Source organism: Trematomus bernacchii, unplaced genomic scaffold, assembly GCF_902827165.1.
Source record: "Trematomus bernacchii unplaced genomic scaffold, fTreBer1.1, whole genome shotgun sequence".
Classification (NCBI taxonomy): Eukaryota; Metazoa; Chordata; class Actinopteri; order Perciformes; family Nototheniidae; genus Trematomus; species Trematomus bernacchii.
Window position 1 is genome coordinate 4,176,319 of NW_022987313.1, and position 18,984 is coordinate 4,195,302.

Below are 18,984 nucleotides of genomic sequence, written 5' to 3' on the forward strand. Positions count from 1 at the left end.
TTTGGTGAGTCTTAGTCACATGTTAAACCCATGAAGTGCTGCGCCCTGACTTGAGAATGGAGACTCATGATTAATATGAAAATTAGGGAGATGCAAGTACCTGAACTAATCAGGTGGTCCTTATTCAGTCTGGGCCAGCGATGGTAATGTTGCCATTTTTCATGTGTCAGCCCTGATGCAGGTTACCAGGAATCTGATGCTCATTATCCAAAAATGTGTATAGAGAGCAAACTATTACACACAAAGAGGAAAGAATTGAGAGCAGAGACAAAAGGGAGAGGGAATTAGAAAAGGTTGGGGAGAGGAAAGAGAGCTTTTGTAGCTTCAAGCTAAAAGCTAAGTTTAAAACGCTAACAGAGGTCTTAATGAAGATATAAACTCTGTGCTCACTCCTTAATTATTACCGACATGTTTGGCCTTTTTAGTGCAATATTATGGAGACGTTAACAAATACTTCTGCGGGTAAAAAGACATTGTTTTTAGACAGAAGCCTCTCTGCTCCCAGCGTTACCAACAAGCATCAGAGAAAAGATGAAACGCACCATTCTTACTACAGGCTGAGGGCAAATTCACTTCTGGTCCCCAATTATGCTAACAAGAGAAAAAATGATCTCTAGCTGTGTTTCATAACAAGCTGGCTAGAAATGTCTTGTCTTCAAGCAATGTTTTAATTCTCTCAATGCTGAAGAGGTTGTGCAATTTAGCAATAAATGACTTAATGTGTCTTTTTAATGTTTAGCAGATAAAAAGCAATGCTTAGAAAAAGGAATTAGCTCCATATGCTTGGTTTACCTTTTAAAGCTAATACCTCACTCTGACGATTTGGAGCATTTAGTGAGGGGTGCCTGTTGATTGAACTGAATAATAAAATAAATGCTAGCTTTTGTTTTCTCATTCCAGTACCATTTGAACAATTTCCTGGTAATATTGTTTATAATGACCGGGAAGGCATAAGAATGAAGTCAAGTATACACCTTCAGTATCAGCCATTAGTACTCCCTTACCTGTCAGGGCATCTCCCTGCACTCAAACTAAAAACACTGCACACCTCTCAACACCTCTCAAGGTGTCTTTGTGTTCAAAGAGCGCTGCAGCCACAGGTTCTATTCTTCCCATTAAGGGCTGCATTCCCACAGTCCCTCCGGTGTGTCCTGTTGGTGTCTGAAGTTTTTCCTTGGTGATCATCCTATGATTAAAGCTCTGCATAGTCTCTGTCTCGGGCAAAGTGTGTGCAGCTTTTTCATTCCAGATGAGAGACTACGTTTGTCCGTTTGACAGAGGCGAAGGCAATTCAGCTTGGTAGCTTGGCTGCGTAATTGGCGAGCTCTTGTTCCTGTGGGAAAGGTTATTGCACAGCAACGCTTTCAAAGACCAATTTGCACAGAGATTGTTGAAAGTTAGGTCAAGGTTTGAAAACCCAATAATATCATTTAAAGCCATTACAATCATTATTATCCATGTGACATCAGCCGAAAGTAGACCGGCGGTGTAATTTCAGCGCCGTAATTCTTAGGTTCTTTGAAATGTGTTCGCACTTCCAAATGGATATGTGGGATTTAGTCTGAAGGTTTGTAAATGGAGTAATTCTCAAGAGAGGAATACTATTTCCACTATACCCCTGTTTTGAAGTAGCATTAACTCTGCATAGCCTGGTTTTTCATTAAGGCAAATTCTCTCTTTTTGTTGTTCAATCTATGTAAAGGTGGATCTGTCTCCGGCACTCATGGCTCGTATCATCCTGGACAGGTTCCTTCAGGGCCTCGAGGGTGGAGTGCGTGAGTAACACTTTTCCATTTCCCACTCCATCCTTTCTATCATCCCCCCCATCAGTCTTAATTGTAGCACTTTGTCTTTTGAATCCCTTTCTGTTTGAGTCCCAAATCCCGTTCTTGCTGCTGTATTTTCAGCCTGTCCAAGCCTAATGAGAGACAGACCACATTTAGTGCTAGCTGCATCCCAGGGCACATGACTGGCAATTAAGCACTGGAAGGACCACCCACCTCTCAACTGCAGTGTGGATCAATTCTAGCTCACCTCATCAGTGTTATTTATAACACCCCTGATTTCTTTCCTCACCCTCCTTCATCCCCCAATGCATCCATCTCCCCCTACCTTCTCTTCCTCCTTCACCTCCTTCTCTTTCTCCATCTCTACTGGGGTCCTCTGAGGAAATTAAGTTAAGGAAAATGTGGCAGGAAAAGCAAACCATCTCCAGGTAGCGCTGATGAACACTCTGCGAGAAAACAAAACTCCAGATGCAAATATTTGTCTGTGTACATTCCTGTTAGTGTGTAGAGTTGTGTTATATCTTGTGTAATCGTTTTTTGGCAGAAATACTGGAAACATTTGCAGTAACACTTAAAAAAAATCTAATATCACATGCAAATATGATTCCATAACATTTCAATAGATTGTGTGCGATAGCCAGTGCTTTGAGAGTGAATCGCATGATGTCAAAAAGACGTGATTTCAATTTAATCAAGAAAGAGATTAAAGTGAATGTGTGTTATTTTCAACTTCGCCACAGCACAGCCATTTGTCAAAGTCAGAGATGTGATTGCTTTGGACCCACCGTTATCCACTGCCTGTCAAAATACTAGTCTGAGCTGCTTGTAGAACAGGGCATTCATCCAGGAGAAGCACTCGGTCTCAGATAATAGCACACTGCATCCCTCCATCTCCATACAGTGAAAACAGGCTTTATTATTGCTCACAATAGATTTGTAGCAGACAAAACTTCCCGGATGATCGTTGTTTAATTTCAAAACAGTGTTGTAACCATGGACTATTACAGCGTTTGCAGGCTTGAGAGTAATGTCATGGTTGTGGCTCTTCTTCTTCTTCTTGTACAGTGATGTCAGAGAAGCTAGATGGCTTTTACAAGATAATCATCGATCTAAATCAGCATAACTAAGCCGGCACGCTGTGAAAGAAAAGTGATTTAGATCCGATTAACATCTACTTTAATCTGGTAAAATCCTACCTGCTGTTTATATAAAACCTTTCAAATGTTGACGTCATTATACTGTACCTTTTTTCACTTTTGCCAGCTGTGAAGTCGGTTGCTTTCAGGGTGACTTGTTTTCTCCTCTGCAATCTCCTAATGACCTGCTTGGCCTTTGCAAATTAATTGCTGTCCACATGGGTTGTGCGGTCAAATCGTCCTATCTCCCTCTGTGTATATTAGACTCCAGTAATGTGTTTCCATTATTAAACAACGCAAGGATAATTGTCTTTCCTGGCAATTAGCTCACAGGTTGGTCCTGTGCTATTGTCAGGTATATCCGTCATGCCCCCCTCCAGCCCCAGACTGCACTCCAGTGTGCCTGTGTGTGTGTGTGTATTTGTGTTGTTTTTGTTGACTCCAGAGGGAGGGCCAGCAGGCACATTGCAAAGATCAATAGACTTCTATATAAGGGACATTACCCCCAACTGGGTGAGTGGCTTGCCTTTGCCTAGCACCATCGTTTTTTGTATTCCCCTTCTCTGTCCCTTTGCATTCAAGAGACACAGGAATGGGGCCTTTGGGACTGTGGAATATATGTACAATCACTAGTGCTGGATCAATACAGAGTTTTCAATTGTTTTCTCTCCTTTCCTTGTTTTGTTTTGCTTTGCTTGTTGTTGACTCCCCTCCCTTCACACACCACCACCACACCTTAACATGACGCCGCCACCAACAAGCTGCATCCCCCCCCCCCTCTCTCCTTGCAGCAGAAATATTGTAGAGAGCATCAGTCTAGCAGAATGAAAGACTATCTGGTGGTGCTTGTAAATAAATCAATACATTCAAAGCAGTTTTATCACGTATTGAATATGATATCAACATCCATAATGCTCCTTGTCTCGTGAAAACAGACTGGGCAGTAGGGGAGGAAAGGTCACGTGTGGACTTTTGCACAGTTTATATCCACTATTTTAAGGTCACTAAGAGCTGCAATTTTTAGGAAAAAATACATTATTCTAAACCAAGTGAGACAGCTTTGATGAGGAGGCCAGAATTCCTCTCAGGGTTGTTGGCAACGGATTAATGTCCTGAATGGGGCACATGGATATGACAAGTTAACTTTAGGAACTTATTGAATTTGATGACAATAAAACAGAAACATAACTAAGGCAGCTAAATATATGTTTGCATTACAGTTTAATTTTAATTTTAATTTCTTTCATTGTGATGTGTTCAAATGAATTATTGTATTGTATGTATAAATGTCTTTTAAATCGAAAATATGTACCATAGTTTATATGTATAGTGGCTAGGGCTGTGCAATTAATCGTATTTTAATCGCAATTAATAATCGTGATATCAATTATTGACCAAAATAATCGTGATTAGGATTTTTGCCATAATCGCACAGCCCTAATAGTGGCAATACAATTACATTAGATTCAACTGAACTTACCCAAAACCCTCTTTTCAAATATATTTTAAAAATCTGTACGAAAGAAAATACTATAAATTGATTCCTTGCAACTGAATTGATATGATAGAAATGCAACACATTTTATGACCACAACGACATAACTGATATACTAACTCTAATTTAACAATATCATATATTTTGGAACTATTTAAAATGTTCATGTTGACAGAAAATATATCTAAAATGTCTTTAAATGCCTTTCAGATGACATCAAATGGATTACACGTGCACACAGAAAGTGTCTCAACCCACTGATACATTCTGTAAATGATAGGATTAAATTGTAAACTCTTGTATTGTAATTGTTAGTAGATACTACCTCGTATATCCTCACGTTGGGGGAGCTCCTGCTCTTCTTTTCCATCTCCTGCTATCTCTTCATCTTTCTCTCTATCCCTCCACTGACAGGAGTTGATGTGCCTCTAGATTTAGACATACTTTTTTTGAGGAGGCAATTTTGCTAGCTATTTGACCTTTTCCATTTTCCCAAGGCCCAGCTCCAGATTAGATTGCTGCTCCATGTTTTGTAACTATGTGATTCGACCGCCTTTAAGATTTATTGTCACATTCCTTTACCGAAGCCTTGTACGCAAGGTTATAAATGTCCTGCGTTTGATGTTAACACTGTGAGAATGTTAGTGTCTACTATGATCCTTTGGTTCCTTGACAGAATTTGTAATAGCTTCAGTGTTTTGCAGATCAGACGTGTTGATAACTGAATATTGTATTATGTTCTATCCAGTCAAATCTCAACTTTGGTATCCACTATGATTGTTATGGTTGCTCCGCTCTTGTCTTCAAGTGCTCCTCACTTCTCTCCCTCACCCCTTAACTGTGGTAGAGCTGTTGTGTATATGCAGCCTTTTTTTCAAATAATGAGAGTAAGGGCACTTCATTAGCAAGAAGGGAGGGAGTAAGGAGGTAAAGGCAGGATGAGTGTTTCTGTGTGTGTGTGTGTGTGTATGCATGCAGGGATTGGGTGCAAGGGAGGTAAGCAGCAGCGTGGCACTTCACTTGACAAGTATACTAATTACTCCTTTTCAGCAGAGAAGCTCCAGTCAGACTCTGCCACAGTCTAATGGCCTGACCCAGGAAGCCTCTCTCCATAGCAGAGCCTCCCCAGATATACTATTACTACTGCCACACACACGCACACACACACACACACACCGAAATGTAGAGTCTCATCTCACCGCTATCAGGGAGAATCAGGTGGAAGCAGATCAGTTCTGCCCCAGTAACCTCTTCAGGGACTGGGCTCCTCCTGCACAGAGATACCACCGCGTATCATCAACCAGCACCTACACACCACCACAGATACTTAAAAAGAAAACACATTCCCCCCCCCCCCCCCCCCCCCCCCCCTTCCTCTCATCTCCCACTCTCTCTTTCGCCGTCTCCCTTTCCCATCTTCTGTTTTTTTTTTCAATACGGGAGGATAAATTTAAAAGGAGTAAATTGGAAAATCAAATGAGGGCTTTAGGCAGCCGCAGAGATTTGCAGAGCTGTCGGCCAGCGTCGCAGGGCCTCATCCATCATGTCCCACAAGTAGTCAATTCCTCTAGTATCTGTAAATGTTTTCAGATATTAGCCAATTTATATGCTCCGAGATTCATCATGGAAAATCAGCTTTAGTGGCGCACATTATCAGGACCTGTCTCTCCCTTGCTCCATGAAGTTTGATGAACGAGTGCCCCTCCACAGCTCAATGGCTTGTGCATGGGGAGTATGGTGGGGGGGGGGGGCTGTGTTTCTAGAGGAAATGGATAAGTGCCCCCCCACCCGTGGAAAAGAGTGGGTGTTTTAATTAATAAACAAACTTGCAGAGGAGCTCATCAGTGTCAGGGGCAATAAGAATCGTCATCCGTTATTGTTTATTACGGTCCTCCCGCAACAAATGTTGCTATCTAATGAGGTTTCGCAACATTTTGTTGTGTTTGAGATAATGACTTTTTCACCCTCGCTGAGAAAGGAAGAGTAGCTACAAATGACACAAGTACGCAATAAGAAATCAAGCCATGGTTATGTTGCTGTTACCTATAGTTTATCTTGTTCTGGAGTTGCATATGAAACAGCCTGTGATTTGTTTACACTGGTTGTTTTCTTTAGCGAATCCCAATGGAGGCGTAGCGCTTTCAGATCTATTATTCTCCTGCTCTCTGTTCTTTTCGGTTCAGATGTTGACGGTGTGATATGGTGCCTAGTCAGAATTTATACCAGCATGGGACAATTACTGTAAATTTGGCGAGTGTTTACAAGGTGCAAAGTCGCGCTGCAGGGCTTTGTTCTCTGTGTCTGGTGTTCTTCAGATTATGCTTTTTATTTCCCTGCATGTGTTTTATGTGTGCGACTGTGTGCCTTGAGTGTGTGTATTTAAAGAGCACGGCGCGTGTGTGTGTGTGTGTGTGGCAGAGAGGAGCTCAGGGTGTCATAGAGGAGTGCTGCCGTGCAAGGCGGGGGCGGCTTTAATAAATGTATGCTGATGTTGGAGGCTGCAACGATGCGAGGGGATGCAAGGGCCCTGTTGTTATTTACTGCTGTGTTTGTGCACGGCAGCGAATCCTGGGCCTGCAAATGGCATTACAGCCTGTGATGAATGGGCATTAGGGTAAACTCATTTTAAAAGCATCCTGATTTATTAGCAGCCTGGCCTTCCATTTTCATCAGGTCAATGCTTGGCTGAAATTCCACAATGTCAGCGCCAAGGTCACCTCTTTATGGCTATTTTTAACCCCATCGCTCAGAAAGAGCAGGAGGAAGGGATCCTATCACTTATTATGGCCATCTACCAACAAATATCAAAGGGCAGGAGAGACAAGGAGAGAGAGAAAGGAAGCCAGACCTCAAAGTGTGTGTTTGTGTGAGAGACCGAAATGTGGTGGTGGTCAAACCCCCAATTATGAGAGCTAGTAAGACAAGAGCTTTAATGGCTGCCGTTTGCCTTCAGGGAGGTTTATTACACACTACTGTTTTGCAGAAGCAGCGTCAAATCTATAAAGCGACCATTAGGAAGAGGGAAAAAATCAATCAAAATGCCATTAAAGTGGAATAAGTTGCCAATATTGCTGATGTGGTTGCAGGTCCTTTGATTTTCCTTCAGATTATTAGGCACAGTCGAGTAGTGACTTTGTTAAGGGAAACCAGTGTTGTTGGGGAGTAATATGTCTCCTGGCTTCATAAAGTTTGCTGCCTCATATTTCCCGCTTTATTGATTATCCATTATCATTTGTCATGAGGTGTCCTAACTCAAGGGGAAAATATAACCCTCTTTCCTCACCGCCGCCCGCACTGAACGGGAGCATGATATGGATCTGCGTGTGAAGGTACCAATCTCTGAGAAAAATGAGCAAAGAAATAAAGCACAGCCCTGTGCCTTGCAGCTCTAAGAGGGAGTGTGAGGTTATGGGGTGGGCTGGGGGAGTACCGTGGTTGGAAGAGGCTGAAACAGAGGAAAATAAAAGGTGGCAGAGAAAGATGGAGACAAAGAAGAAGAAGAAACTGAAAGAGAGGAGGGAGTGCTGAATGGGCTTTGTTCTTTTCCCACCCTCCTCCCTCTTTATTTCATCACAAGGTAGATGGGATCACAGCACTGTTTGTCCTCTCTGTGATAGTTCTCTCAAGGAGTAATGCCAATTAAATAAATTCAAAAACGGGGCTAAAAAGACTGTTTTATTAATATTCCTCTAAAATCAATGATTGAGCCAATCAGCATTTACAAAAAGTATTTTTCATTTTGTATCTTTTTTTTCAACACCATTTTTTTTTCAAACCCATTTTTATACATTTCAAATAAGCTGTCTTGTTTTCAGAGTTGTATATGCTGTGCGCAGTTTATTAGCTGAGCTTGGAGACATCAGTGCAGTGTTGGTACAGGCACCATCCATGCCTGAAATGTGAATAGAAACATTCCTTGTAGTGTCTGCAATGCTGCAAGTCTGTCAGGACCATGTATCACTAAAATGGCGTGCCTCAACCATTTCGTCACACAATGATACAATCCATTTAATCCAAATCTTTTTAAGAAATGATTTAAGAATTTTTTTTTGCTGTTGCAGTCCCAGCGAATCAATCCAGCAGGCTTTCCCTCCTGATTTATAATGTTAGTAGAGCTAGAATGGGGATGAGAGATGCAGAATAGTCAGCGTTCATAACGTAGATAAACTACATGGGGCTTCTGTGCTCTGGACTGAAACATTTATCTATAGAAAATCTGTATAGACACCAAGCAGCCATCTAATGGACTCGTGAGGAAATATTGCACTAACAGTGGCATGGTGAATTATCGTTTGTGAAGTCTGTCTTTTAGGTCTGTATATTTTCACCGTTTTCTCTCAATTAAAAGCAGCTGTGATGTATTTGTTGCATTCGTAGACTATAGGCGCTGTAATCTTTGATGTGATTTGCATACATTTAATAATATTTTATATATATTTATAACATTTTTGTAATAATTTATCTCTCTTTTTTCTGGTTTCAGCCTCTAAAATAGTCCTCAGCAGCATGCTTAAAGAGCCATCCTTGATTCCAGACCACATTTTAGCGAAGAACATTTACCAGGTAAGTGTGACGTTTAAATATGAACTGAAATATTCGTTATAATCGTCTTAATTGTGTTGTTTCATGGGATGATTTTTAATTATTCAATTAAATCTGATACCTTTTTATAGGGTTGTCGATGTAACAAATCTCCTGCTTAGGTACAGTGAGTTTCTCAGTGTTTTTGTACCACCTGGCTGACAGACGGCATCAGCCGCTCATGTTTGCTGATGAGGTCACGTGAGAGCCGGCGGTCATGCCTGCCAATCTGCCAGCATCTCATGTGTTTTCTCCTTTCCCGCCGCTGTACCACCTCCCTTACACCCACCCACCCTTTTTGCACGCCATAATATTTCTTCCCCCTCTTTTCAGTGCACAATAAATGACTGCTGTTATGGACCGCTGGTAGACTGCATCAAACAGTATCCTATCCCATAAAATGTTAAGCCTGAAATTGACGAGGAGCTATTGAAGGGGATGGGATGTGTCTGGCTTCACCTGACATAAAAGTTCTGCTTCACAGAGGAAGTGTTTCATCCTGCCTGCCATCCCACTTTCACCGCTACAGCGGCTGGAAGGCGATGGAGGGAAGAGGAGGAGAGGAGAGGATTGGCTGATCTAAATGCATCTCCATGTGCACACAGTGAATCAGACCCAATGTTCTATGATACAGGGAACAAATTATCATTCATAAGCCCCATGTGTTGGAAATGTGTTCATTTCTTTGGTATTTTATTTAACCCTTGTGTTTTGTTATTTTATTTTTATACCGAGAGATGTTACTTGCAGATTTGTTAAATACTTTTCAATTGAATTGCATTTAGTTTTTAACATTATAATTACATTCAGCACCATGAAGAGTGTCTAATCAGTCCAATATGAACTATTAATTTATCAATCAATTCTTTTTTTTATTCTGATATTAATTGTAATCGAATTACTCCTTATTTTTCCAGTGTTGCCCTTCCCTTTTTATACATCAATACAAATACCCCCTCCTTATCAAACAGGGGCTAGGCCTTGACTGCAGGCTCAGAGTGAAAGCTATTCAGGGCTAAGCAGCTGGGTAGCAGACCAACTATTTCCTGGGGGAGGAGACTTATTTGAATGTGTGTACATGGGTTCATCTGTATGTTATTGTGTCTCTCCAAGCTTTGGTGTGTGGTGGTCGGGCTGTGTTGTTCTGTTCATATCCAGTCAACCCTGTCCCACCGTGCCCTCCTTCTACGTCCCCCCTTTTTACCTTCCTTTGGCTGTCCTTTTGTCAGCGTCAACTTAGAGTCAGTTACTCCGCCACACAGAGTTCATTAGAACCGCCCCTCTATGTGCTATTTGAAAGAGCTCCATCCTCACATCAGTGGTATGGCTTTTAATGCATTTGGGCCAATCACAATATGTATTTATTAATTAAAATCCATCTTGGGAGTAGAGTGCTTGTTGAGGGCAGGATAATTGCATTAGAACTTTTCTTTTTCTCTTGGTAAAAAGCCAGTTTTGCATATATGATATGCGGCCTCTGTATTTGCTGTATTGCTTTCTGTGACATCAAGCAGCATGCATCCTGATGCAACATGGCATTTATTCTAAAAGCATTTTACTTCCAGGATTGTAGAGGAAAGAGTGGAGCAGCCTGTGCAGGCGCTCTAAACATTTTTGCCAAATTGGCATTTGTTTCTTCCTCATTTAGGTAATGCACTTTGGAGATTTGTTGTGAAAGCAGATTAAGTTTGACCTAAAAACTCTGATTGTGCTTTCCCTATACATCGGCAAAAACAGAATTTGCTTTCACTTTGCATAGTAAGCCAATAGTGGAGTAAAGCATATTCCTTACTTTAACTGATTTCAAGCATAAACATGCAAATTTGAGGTTGTATGATCGCTAACATCAGTGTTTTTTGTGGTTACCCATTTCCAGATAGAATTTAATATTGTTAGTGAGCGACTTGTATGAATTCTTATAATTTACTTTGTATTTATTTTTCATGTACTTACCCCGGCTGAGGCTCCACTATTTAAACATGTTGGTGTTTCACTGGATAGTATTCCTCTTTTCCTGTGTGTTAGAATCCTTGACTCTCTTTCCTCAGCGCTATTGGCCAAGAACATGAGGTGCTGCTCTGTGAAAAACTAAAGGAGAGGAACCTTTCCTTTCTAGGTAAGCTATCTTTTGACCTCCTCATCACATTTCTAACGTCTCTTCATGGCATTGTAATCTTTTTGTACGCTTAGTGAAGGAAGACCTGTGCATGACTGATGCTATGGATGTTATCTCTTATTGATTTGCTAACAAGGAGCTGTTATCTATCCAGCCCCTAGTTTGGAGATGAAAAACTCCAAATATGTTGTTTTAGTTTCTAATATTTAACCAATTACATGTTTGTTCTCTAAATGTCTTTCTATTAAAATCATAATCTTGTTCCGACAATATTAAATCAAGGTAGAGTGTCCAGGTGTGAAATTGTGACCTTCCTCCCATCACCCCCATCCCATCACCATCCCCTAGGTCAGATGAGTGATGAAGGATAAAAGTCATTCCCACTGTCATTAAGACCATATCATTTATTTGAACCTGGAGTGCTGACCTTTCCTCAGAGCTTTACAAAGGACTGTTCTAAAACTGTCAGAGTTCAGGAGGCACCAGGGCCACTAAAGGCAGACTCACCCCATCTGATAAATGGATTTGAAATAAGCTACCCAACAGCAGGGATGGCCCATTAATTTTAATCAAGGGTGATGTAAAAAGGCGATCAGAGCCACATGACAACATCAACAGCCCAGTAGGTATGAATAGAAACTACCATCCCACCACATACACATCTACACCCAGGATGCTCCTCTAGTACCACAGGCCTCTGGCAGCCTCTCTGACCCCACTCGGCTGTTTTTCTCTCTCCTTGGCTGATGCTTCCTCCTCACCACCACTGACACCGCCACCCTCCATCTCTCCTCAATTCCCTTCCATGCCCCATTAGTTGAGCTTGGCTGGAGACAAAGAGGCAGGCCCTTGGAACTGAATGACCTGGTCAGCCTGAGATTTAATGGAGAAATCAGGTGTTGTAGGGATAATGGCCGAAGCGCACCAGAAGTCAAGGACAATGGCTGCGGCCTGTGCAGGCAGGGGTCATGCTTACAGAGGCTATAATGCCAACCTTGTCCCTTTGCTGTATATTTTATAAAGCTCTGCCAAACTACAAACTGAAGAGCAGCTCTGTAACTGGGCTTTACAGGGTTTTTCTTTTTTGCAACGACAGCGAATACGTGGCAGATGTAGTTAATGGTTTTACTGTGCTTGCTGTCCTCTACTGTTATGTCTTCTTCTAAAGGGTTTGTTACCAGCACCTTGGTCAAGGCTGCGAGGTTACCTGCCTGTGACTGATGCAACAGAATTTGTTCGGTGAAGAGTAAAACCTATTACAAAGTAAAAGTCACACGTTGATGTTGCACTTTATCTCCTTTAGATGAAAACCAACTAAGAGTTATGGGCTACGATAAAACACCTGATATCATCCTGGAGGTTCCCATTGGTAAGTATTAACATAATATAACCATGTTTTATCTTAAATAAATGTTGTAATCTTAACTACAGTATGTTGTCTTCAACAGAAGTGCTCTTAATATTGTCATGTTAAAGCAACAATTGACATGGATTACCGTATTTACTGATTTGCTGAGTTTACTTTGTGTTGCTCTGTGTTTCTGTTTCTCAAAAGCCGTCGAAGGACATATTGTTCACTGGATTGAGAGCAAAGCCTCGTTCGGAGACGACCACAGTCATCGCACCTATCTCAACGAACAGTTCTGGAGCTACTGGAACAGGTCAGCCTCATCATATTTGCATTTCCGCTGCTTGATATGCCACATCAGTTTTATTCGGCATAGCATAGCAGTTTAGAAAACTAAATAGAGAAAATAACCTGGTACAAAAAGTGAGTTCAATGGAGCTGAACTATCGGTCTAAATCAGGTATTACCTTTCCATGTAATGCTGCAACTCCCAATTCCCCAGTTGGCATATTGTTTATAACTTCTCCTTTTTGACCACAAACCACAGTCAGCTTTTTCTCAGTATTACAAAGGCGGCTCATATCTCTGTCAAACAAAGCTAACCACTTCCTCCCTGGCATGGGCCACACTAACCCCACACTTCCATGTGGTACATCTGTACACAACACTACATCCACATTCAATTCTGCCATTGGAGCCTTTAACAGCCTAGAGGGTCTGCCTATGAGCTTGATTGTTTTCCAGAGTATACACATTGTTTTGGAAGGAAAGCTGGGAAGTTGGTCATTAATCCGTTGCATCTGTTGTCATGAGAACCTTTGGACAGGAACAAGGCCTTGCTGTCTGACCCCGCGGGGGGGGAACAGAGGCGTGTGTATGCATATAAATGTGTATGTCTCACTGCTAGAAATGAATAAGGTTCAGTAAAATTATACCCATTTCATTGTCTCTTGAGAGATCATAGTTTCCAACCATCCTTACATAGTCTGCCAACATAGAACAACAACTTTTATTAAGGCTCACAAGGGGGTAAAGTAATGCCCCTTTTTATTTAGTAATCTGTGGGCTAGTTCTTGGTTGAAGGGCTAAACAGGCCCTGTAGTGTCCCATCCATTTAAAAAAGAAAAATAATAATAACTCTTTTATTATTAAATAGCAGGTAAATATATTGGCGAAGAACACCTGTAATACTTATTCCCAACACCACCCATTTTCCAACAATTTTGCAAAATACTGTTATATTGGCTTTTTCTTCTAAATAAAATAATATGTTGAGGCACACAGAGAGAGAAGGGGGTCACTCACATGTGGTCTTCACATCCCTGCCTCCCTTGGTGTGGGGTTCCAGTCACCAAGTTGAATAGCCGCCCACACTGCCTCCATCCGCATCGCTGAAGCCCCCGCCCCCCCCCCTCAGCCGTGACGGCCAGCTGACATGTTGTGACATGGTGCCAGAGCCCAAGGAGGATGCTACCCCCCGGCACTGACTTTTTATTATTGTTTTCTTGGTGCATGTGCAGATATGTAGATCAGATTCCTGGATCTGTCCAAACCACAACACAGGAGGGGAAACTGTTTATCATTAATGAATTTGAATGCTTTTGTTGGCATTGTTACAATACATATCTCGATCAGGGTTTAACTGTTATAAATATCCAATATTCATTCAACATTTTTTTTCATAGGCCATCTTAATTGTTTATTCAACCAGCAATGTACATGTCGGGAAAATTCCACATGTCCTACAAATAGTGTAAAAATTAACTGTATTTTAAGCCATACCTTTTAAAAACAAATGTAAAGACCAAAAAGTAAATAAAAGGGAAATAATGGTTCCACATTTAGAAAATGTTCCCACTGTAGATGACTGACCTACTGATTTAACTTGGATGCTGTCAGCAGAGAAATTGTTTGATTTTCAGATGACTCATCCAATATCATTGAGCAGTTAAAATGAAGGGGGTCAAGGTCAAAGTCAATGGTGCGTTTTATTTTCTCAGAGTAAGATAGTTTTATTTGCTTGGAGAAGAAAAAGGCTTTTTTTTATACTATTTCCTTTTTATTCTATTGTTAAAAGTCGCTGAGGTGTGATTTTAAAAAGGGCCAGTCTTTGTTGGTTACTAGCTTTGTTAGGTCTCATTAAAATGTCACTAAGAAAGTTGGTGACAATAAAAGGATTTGCTAAAGCTCCAGAATATTGGCAGACAATTTTTTGATAAAGTATCCAAAATTAGGGCTTTTTCAATCAGTCAAACTTTTAAAAAAATCTAATAAAGGAAAATAGCTAATTGGATAATGACATGAGGATCAGATGTCTCTATAAATATTTTACCGTGCAAGTCATTCTTTCTCTGTTTGAATCGGTGGCATCAGACTGTCTGGTCTTCCTCTTTGCTACTCGTGGCATAAGCATACAGTAGGGTGAAATACCAGAATACTAACAGGCTGATTGGACAGTTAGAGTTAGACTAAGCCTTACATATTTGCCCACGGGTGTCTCTCATTGATATTCAGGGGCCGCCTTGTCCGAGTGTATTAGAGAACTGACAAAGTAGATCCCATCATGTCAGCCAGCAGCCTGGTCAGATAAACATTGTTGTGTCAAAAAAGAAAAAATGTCAGTCCCTTCAGACCCTACCTTTTCAAGCAACCTTGTAATTTTTAATTGACATTTACTGCTGACATTTGAAAATGGCCTCATCCTTCTCTTATTGTTAGACCTTATGCATTATCTGTGTGTGTGTGTGTGTGTGTGTGTGTGTGTGGTGTTGTGTGTGTGTGGTGTGTGTGTGTGTGTGTGTGTGTGTGTGGTGTGTGTGTGTGTGTGTGTGTGTGTGGTGTGTGTGTGTGTGTGTGTGTGTTGTGTGTGTGGTGTGTGTGTGTGTGTGTGTGTGTGTGTGTGTGTGTGTGTGTGTGTGTTGTGTGTGTGTAGTGTGTTGTGTGTGTGTGTGTGTGTGTTGTGTGTGTGTGTGTGTTGTGTGTGTGTGTGGTGTGTTGTGTGTGTGTGTGTGTGTGTGTTGTGTGTGTGTGTTGTGTGGTGTGTGTGTGTGGTGTGTGTGTGATGTGTGTTGTGTGTGTGTGTGTGTGTGTGTGTGTGTGTGTGTGTGTGTGTGTGTGTGTGTGTGTGGTGTGTGTGTGTGTGTGTGTGTGTGTGTGTGGGTGTGCTGTGGTGTGTGTGGTGTGTGTGTGTGTGTGTGGAACATTTAATTTAGGGTCAGCGCTTTGTAGTCACAAAAACATAGACCAATAGAGAAATAGGGTACAAGAGAGTGATGGGGTGACATCATCCTCCTTTCACTTCTCATTAGTTGCTTTCGGTTTATGAGACGGGCCCTAAAGCACTGATTTTTAGGGTGTTTGTCCATTCCTTCATTCCTCAAACTGATTTCAGTGCTTGACTCTAAACCTTTTCGGTCTTTTTTGACTGCCCTTGGAATCGCACAGCAGTGTTTGTAATTACTTCATTGCCCCTGATTGACATTTCCAGTGATTTGCTTATTTTTCATGAATTCCCTCTTTGCTTTAACTGAGCTGCTTCACCCATTGCTTGTGTTAATTGTTCTCGGTTTGCCCTCAAGCATTGCAGAGTGAGCAATGGGGACATGTTTTTGTAGACAGAGAGAAAAAACATAACTAATTTTCCCTCTAAAGCCCTCACCAACTGCATTTATCATCCAAACAATAGTCTTGCCAACACACTAACCCCATAATGAACCCCTCTTCAGTGGAGTGAGGGGTAATGACGCTTCACCTACAATGCTCCCAAGAAAAAAGATAAAAAAGGAAAGAAATTGAGAGAATAACGGTCTTCGTGCAGAATCAAACGGCGTGTTCAGGCCCAGTGCCTGGATGAGATGGCGAAGCAGCAGCTATTGGTGTCTTGCAGCCATCAATCTTAGCTGGTGGCGTTCCAGAGCCAGCGAGCCCTGTGCTCTGACGGATGTTCAGATAATTGAGTTATCCATCTCGCCCAACTATCAGAGTTGCATAAAAATTATTCACCTGCTGGTGAATATTAAACACATAATGAGCCTCTTGTGTGTTTTAGGAGAAGTGGGTAAGGTTAAACACAGCATGTAATGAAATATGGACTCTTGTGTGGTGCCACCTCACTTGATTATGGTGTACTTAAATCGATTATGGTTGGCAACGTTCCTTCCATAACTCACCAAGCAGCCACTGAAGTTCTGCCCTTGTATTTGTCTGATTAGTTATCTTTTTAAATACTTAATCCTGAAAATATTTGGATAATAACAATTATTTTATGGCTTTCTGAATATGTGTACACTTGAATAAGAATAGAATATATCTGTATTGTCATCATACAAAGTACAACGACATTTCTTTGGCAACTCTCACTGCAGTAAAAAAAATAGACACAATAAATAATAACTCTGAGGGTTAAAGGTAGGGTAGGTAAGTTTGAGAAACCGGCTCGAGATACACTTTTTGTTATATTCCATGGAATGCTCTTAACATCCCGATAGCAATGAATATCTTAAGTGCTTTGACAAAAAATCCATAAAAAAATGTCATCTGTGGAAGCCGTAGTACTGTAAAAAGCACGACCAATCATTTTAGCCGGTCCGGCTAAAATGACTGGATGGCCTACCTGCCTGTCAGCCTTCCATCTGTGCACAAACTTATCTCGTGCCCTCATTGGTCATGTGCGCGTTCGTGTGTGTTGGAGGAGGGGCTCTGTAAGGAAGTGGCAGATTTTCTCCGGTTGTGTATTTTCAAATTCTAGCGATCTCGAGAACTTACCTACCCCACCTTTAAGGAAATTATGTAGAAATACACATGTATTTTTTTAGCGCTGCTAAGACAAAAGTCTTGTTTAAAAAATGCTTCTATGTTTGTCCCTGTGAGGTTTAGTTAATGAATTTGTTGTTGTCAATCTGTGGAGTCTTTAAATGCCATTTAGCTCAAATTGAGGACAAATGACACCAGAGAAGTTTTGATACTTTATAGATGGATCTATTGATCAATTATTGGTCCTCATTGTCAGGAGAGTCATACATCACAGCTTGTACAAAAATACAAACATATTAACATTACAGCATTTGACATCAAAGCCTTATCAAACAGCAAATGTCTGAACAAATGGCTTCACAGTTTCCTCTGAAACCCATTAATTATTAGTCAGATTATGAAGAATTCAGGCAGCCATTAACTTCCCTTCATGCAGCAGTTGTGTACCATTTAAAGAATCAATAGACTACATCAGAATGTACTGTTTGCCACATAAATGCTTTTCAGCAACAACACCACTCTGCACTGTAGTAGCAGATTAAAGGGCAAATGTAGAGTTGAATAAATAGATTCAGAGCCTGTTCTTCTCCTCGCTGTTTTCTTAGTTTCCCTCCCCCATTCCTCACAATCCAATACAATGGACAGCCTGTGTGGATATGAGCATAAACTCCATCGTGCCCCCCTCCCAGAGTAAATCAGCTGTGAGATTCCTAAACTGCAAACGTGTCAGAGTTGAAAATGTTAGCCCTCTTAATGGAGGCTTGAAAAGGTTAGATCTGATAAAAAGCTGTCAGACGTCCACGGAAAATGATTTATAGCTTTATAATGGGACAGTATGCCTCATTTCTCCCTCATATGAAATGGGGGTTAAGACTTTTGGGTTTGCTATTATACATCATCTGGCTTGACCACTTTGAAATTTGTTGAGACTTGAATGCACGAACATGCATTAGGTTTCCTCTAATGTTTTTGTAATTTTGAACGTCACGCTCTGTTGTCATGTAGATAATTCATGTCCTGGCTTAATTAAAGGGCGGACAACTCTCATCCTCTAAAAGTGCATATCGATCTCCATTCAAATGTGTTTTGCGCAAATGAGATTAGTGCCTGTCTTTTGTTGCAACACTTTTTTGCACACACATGGAAGCAAGACTACAATGAATGAGGAAGTCATCATTCTCAAGATTCTCACCAGACTGTTCCTACAACATCACTAATCTGCTCGCCGACACATTGGCTAATGAATAGACAAAAATCTGATTTATGTGTTTATGTGATATTAGTTGACACCGCTGCAATTAGACATCTTGAGCTCTCTCTGAACTTTTTCCAATTATATCTGGAACTATAGACTGTAGATTTTACAGCTCCTAATAACATTGCGTGGTAATTCTGTTATATTCTCTCAGAGCCGTCAATCCATTTGCGACATCAAATGATTTTTTTGATTCCAGATATTGTAAATTGCTGTCTTTTTTTAATGGAAATGTCCATCATTTTTTGTTGAACTTTCCAAAGTACTCCCGACAGGAATGCCCAATTAATTACATTATGTGTTGCTGGAAATCTTTCATGAATTCAACAGATTTTAGCTTTCTCTTTCAAATATTTTTTCAGATTCGCAGATAATTAGCTTTTTATGTGTATGACTTGATCAATTAAAAAAAGAGGCATTTTCTGAATGTTAGAAGGGCTTATAGTGCATTTAATGCAATATATAAGCAGTAGTAGCAGCAGGACCATCATCCAGCCAGAGCAGATAGGGGCTG

The 18,984-nt window shown here is 41.0% G+C and overlaps 1 protein-coding gene across 2 annotated transcripts in view; it reads left to right on the forward strand.

The window, feature by feature from the left end:
• The window catches only part of cdin1 (CDAN1 interacting nuclease 1), a 52,848-nt gene that overhangs the window by 13,325 nt on the left and 20,539 nt on the right, over positions 1–18,984 (forward strand). For both annotated transcript variants that reach the window (XM_034115001.1, XM_034115081.1), the window contains 6 exons: positions 1,703–1,775; positions 8,902–8,981; positions 9,333–9,382; positions 11,048–11,115; positions 12,419–12,484; positions 12,671–12,776. In XM_034115001.1, the coding sequence (XP_033970892.1) occupies positions 1,703–1,775; positions 8,902–8,981; positions 9,333–9,382; positions 11,048–11,115; positions 12,419–12,484; positions 12,671–12,776 (443 nt within the window). The remainder of the gene's footprint in view (positions 1–1,702; positions 1,776–8,901; positions 8,982–9,332; positions 9,383–11,047; positions 11,116–12,418; positions 12,485–12,670; positions 12,777–18,984) is intronic.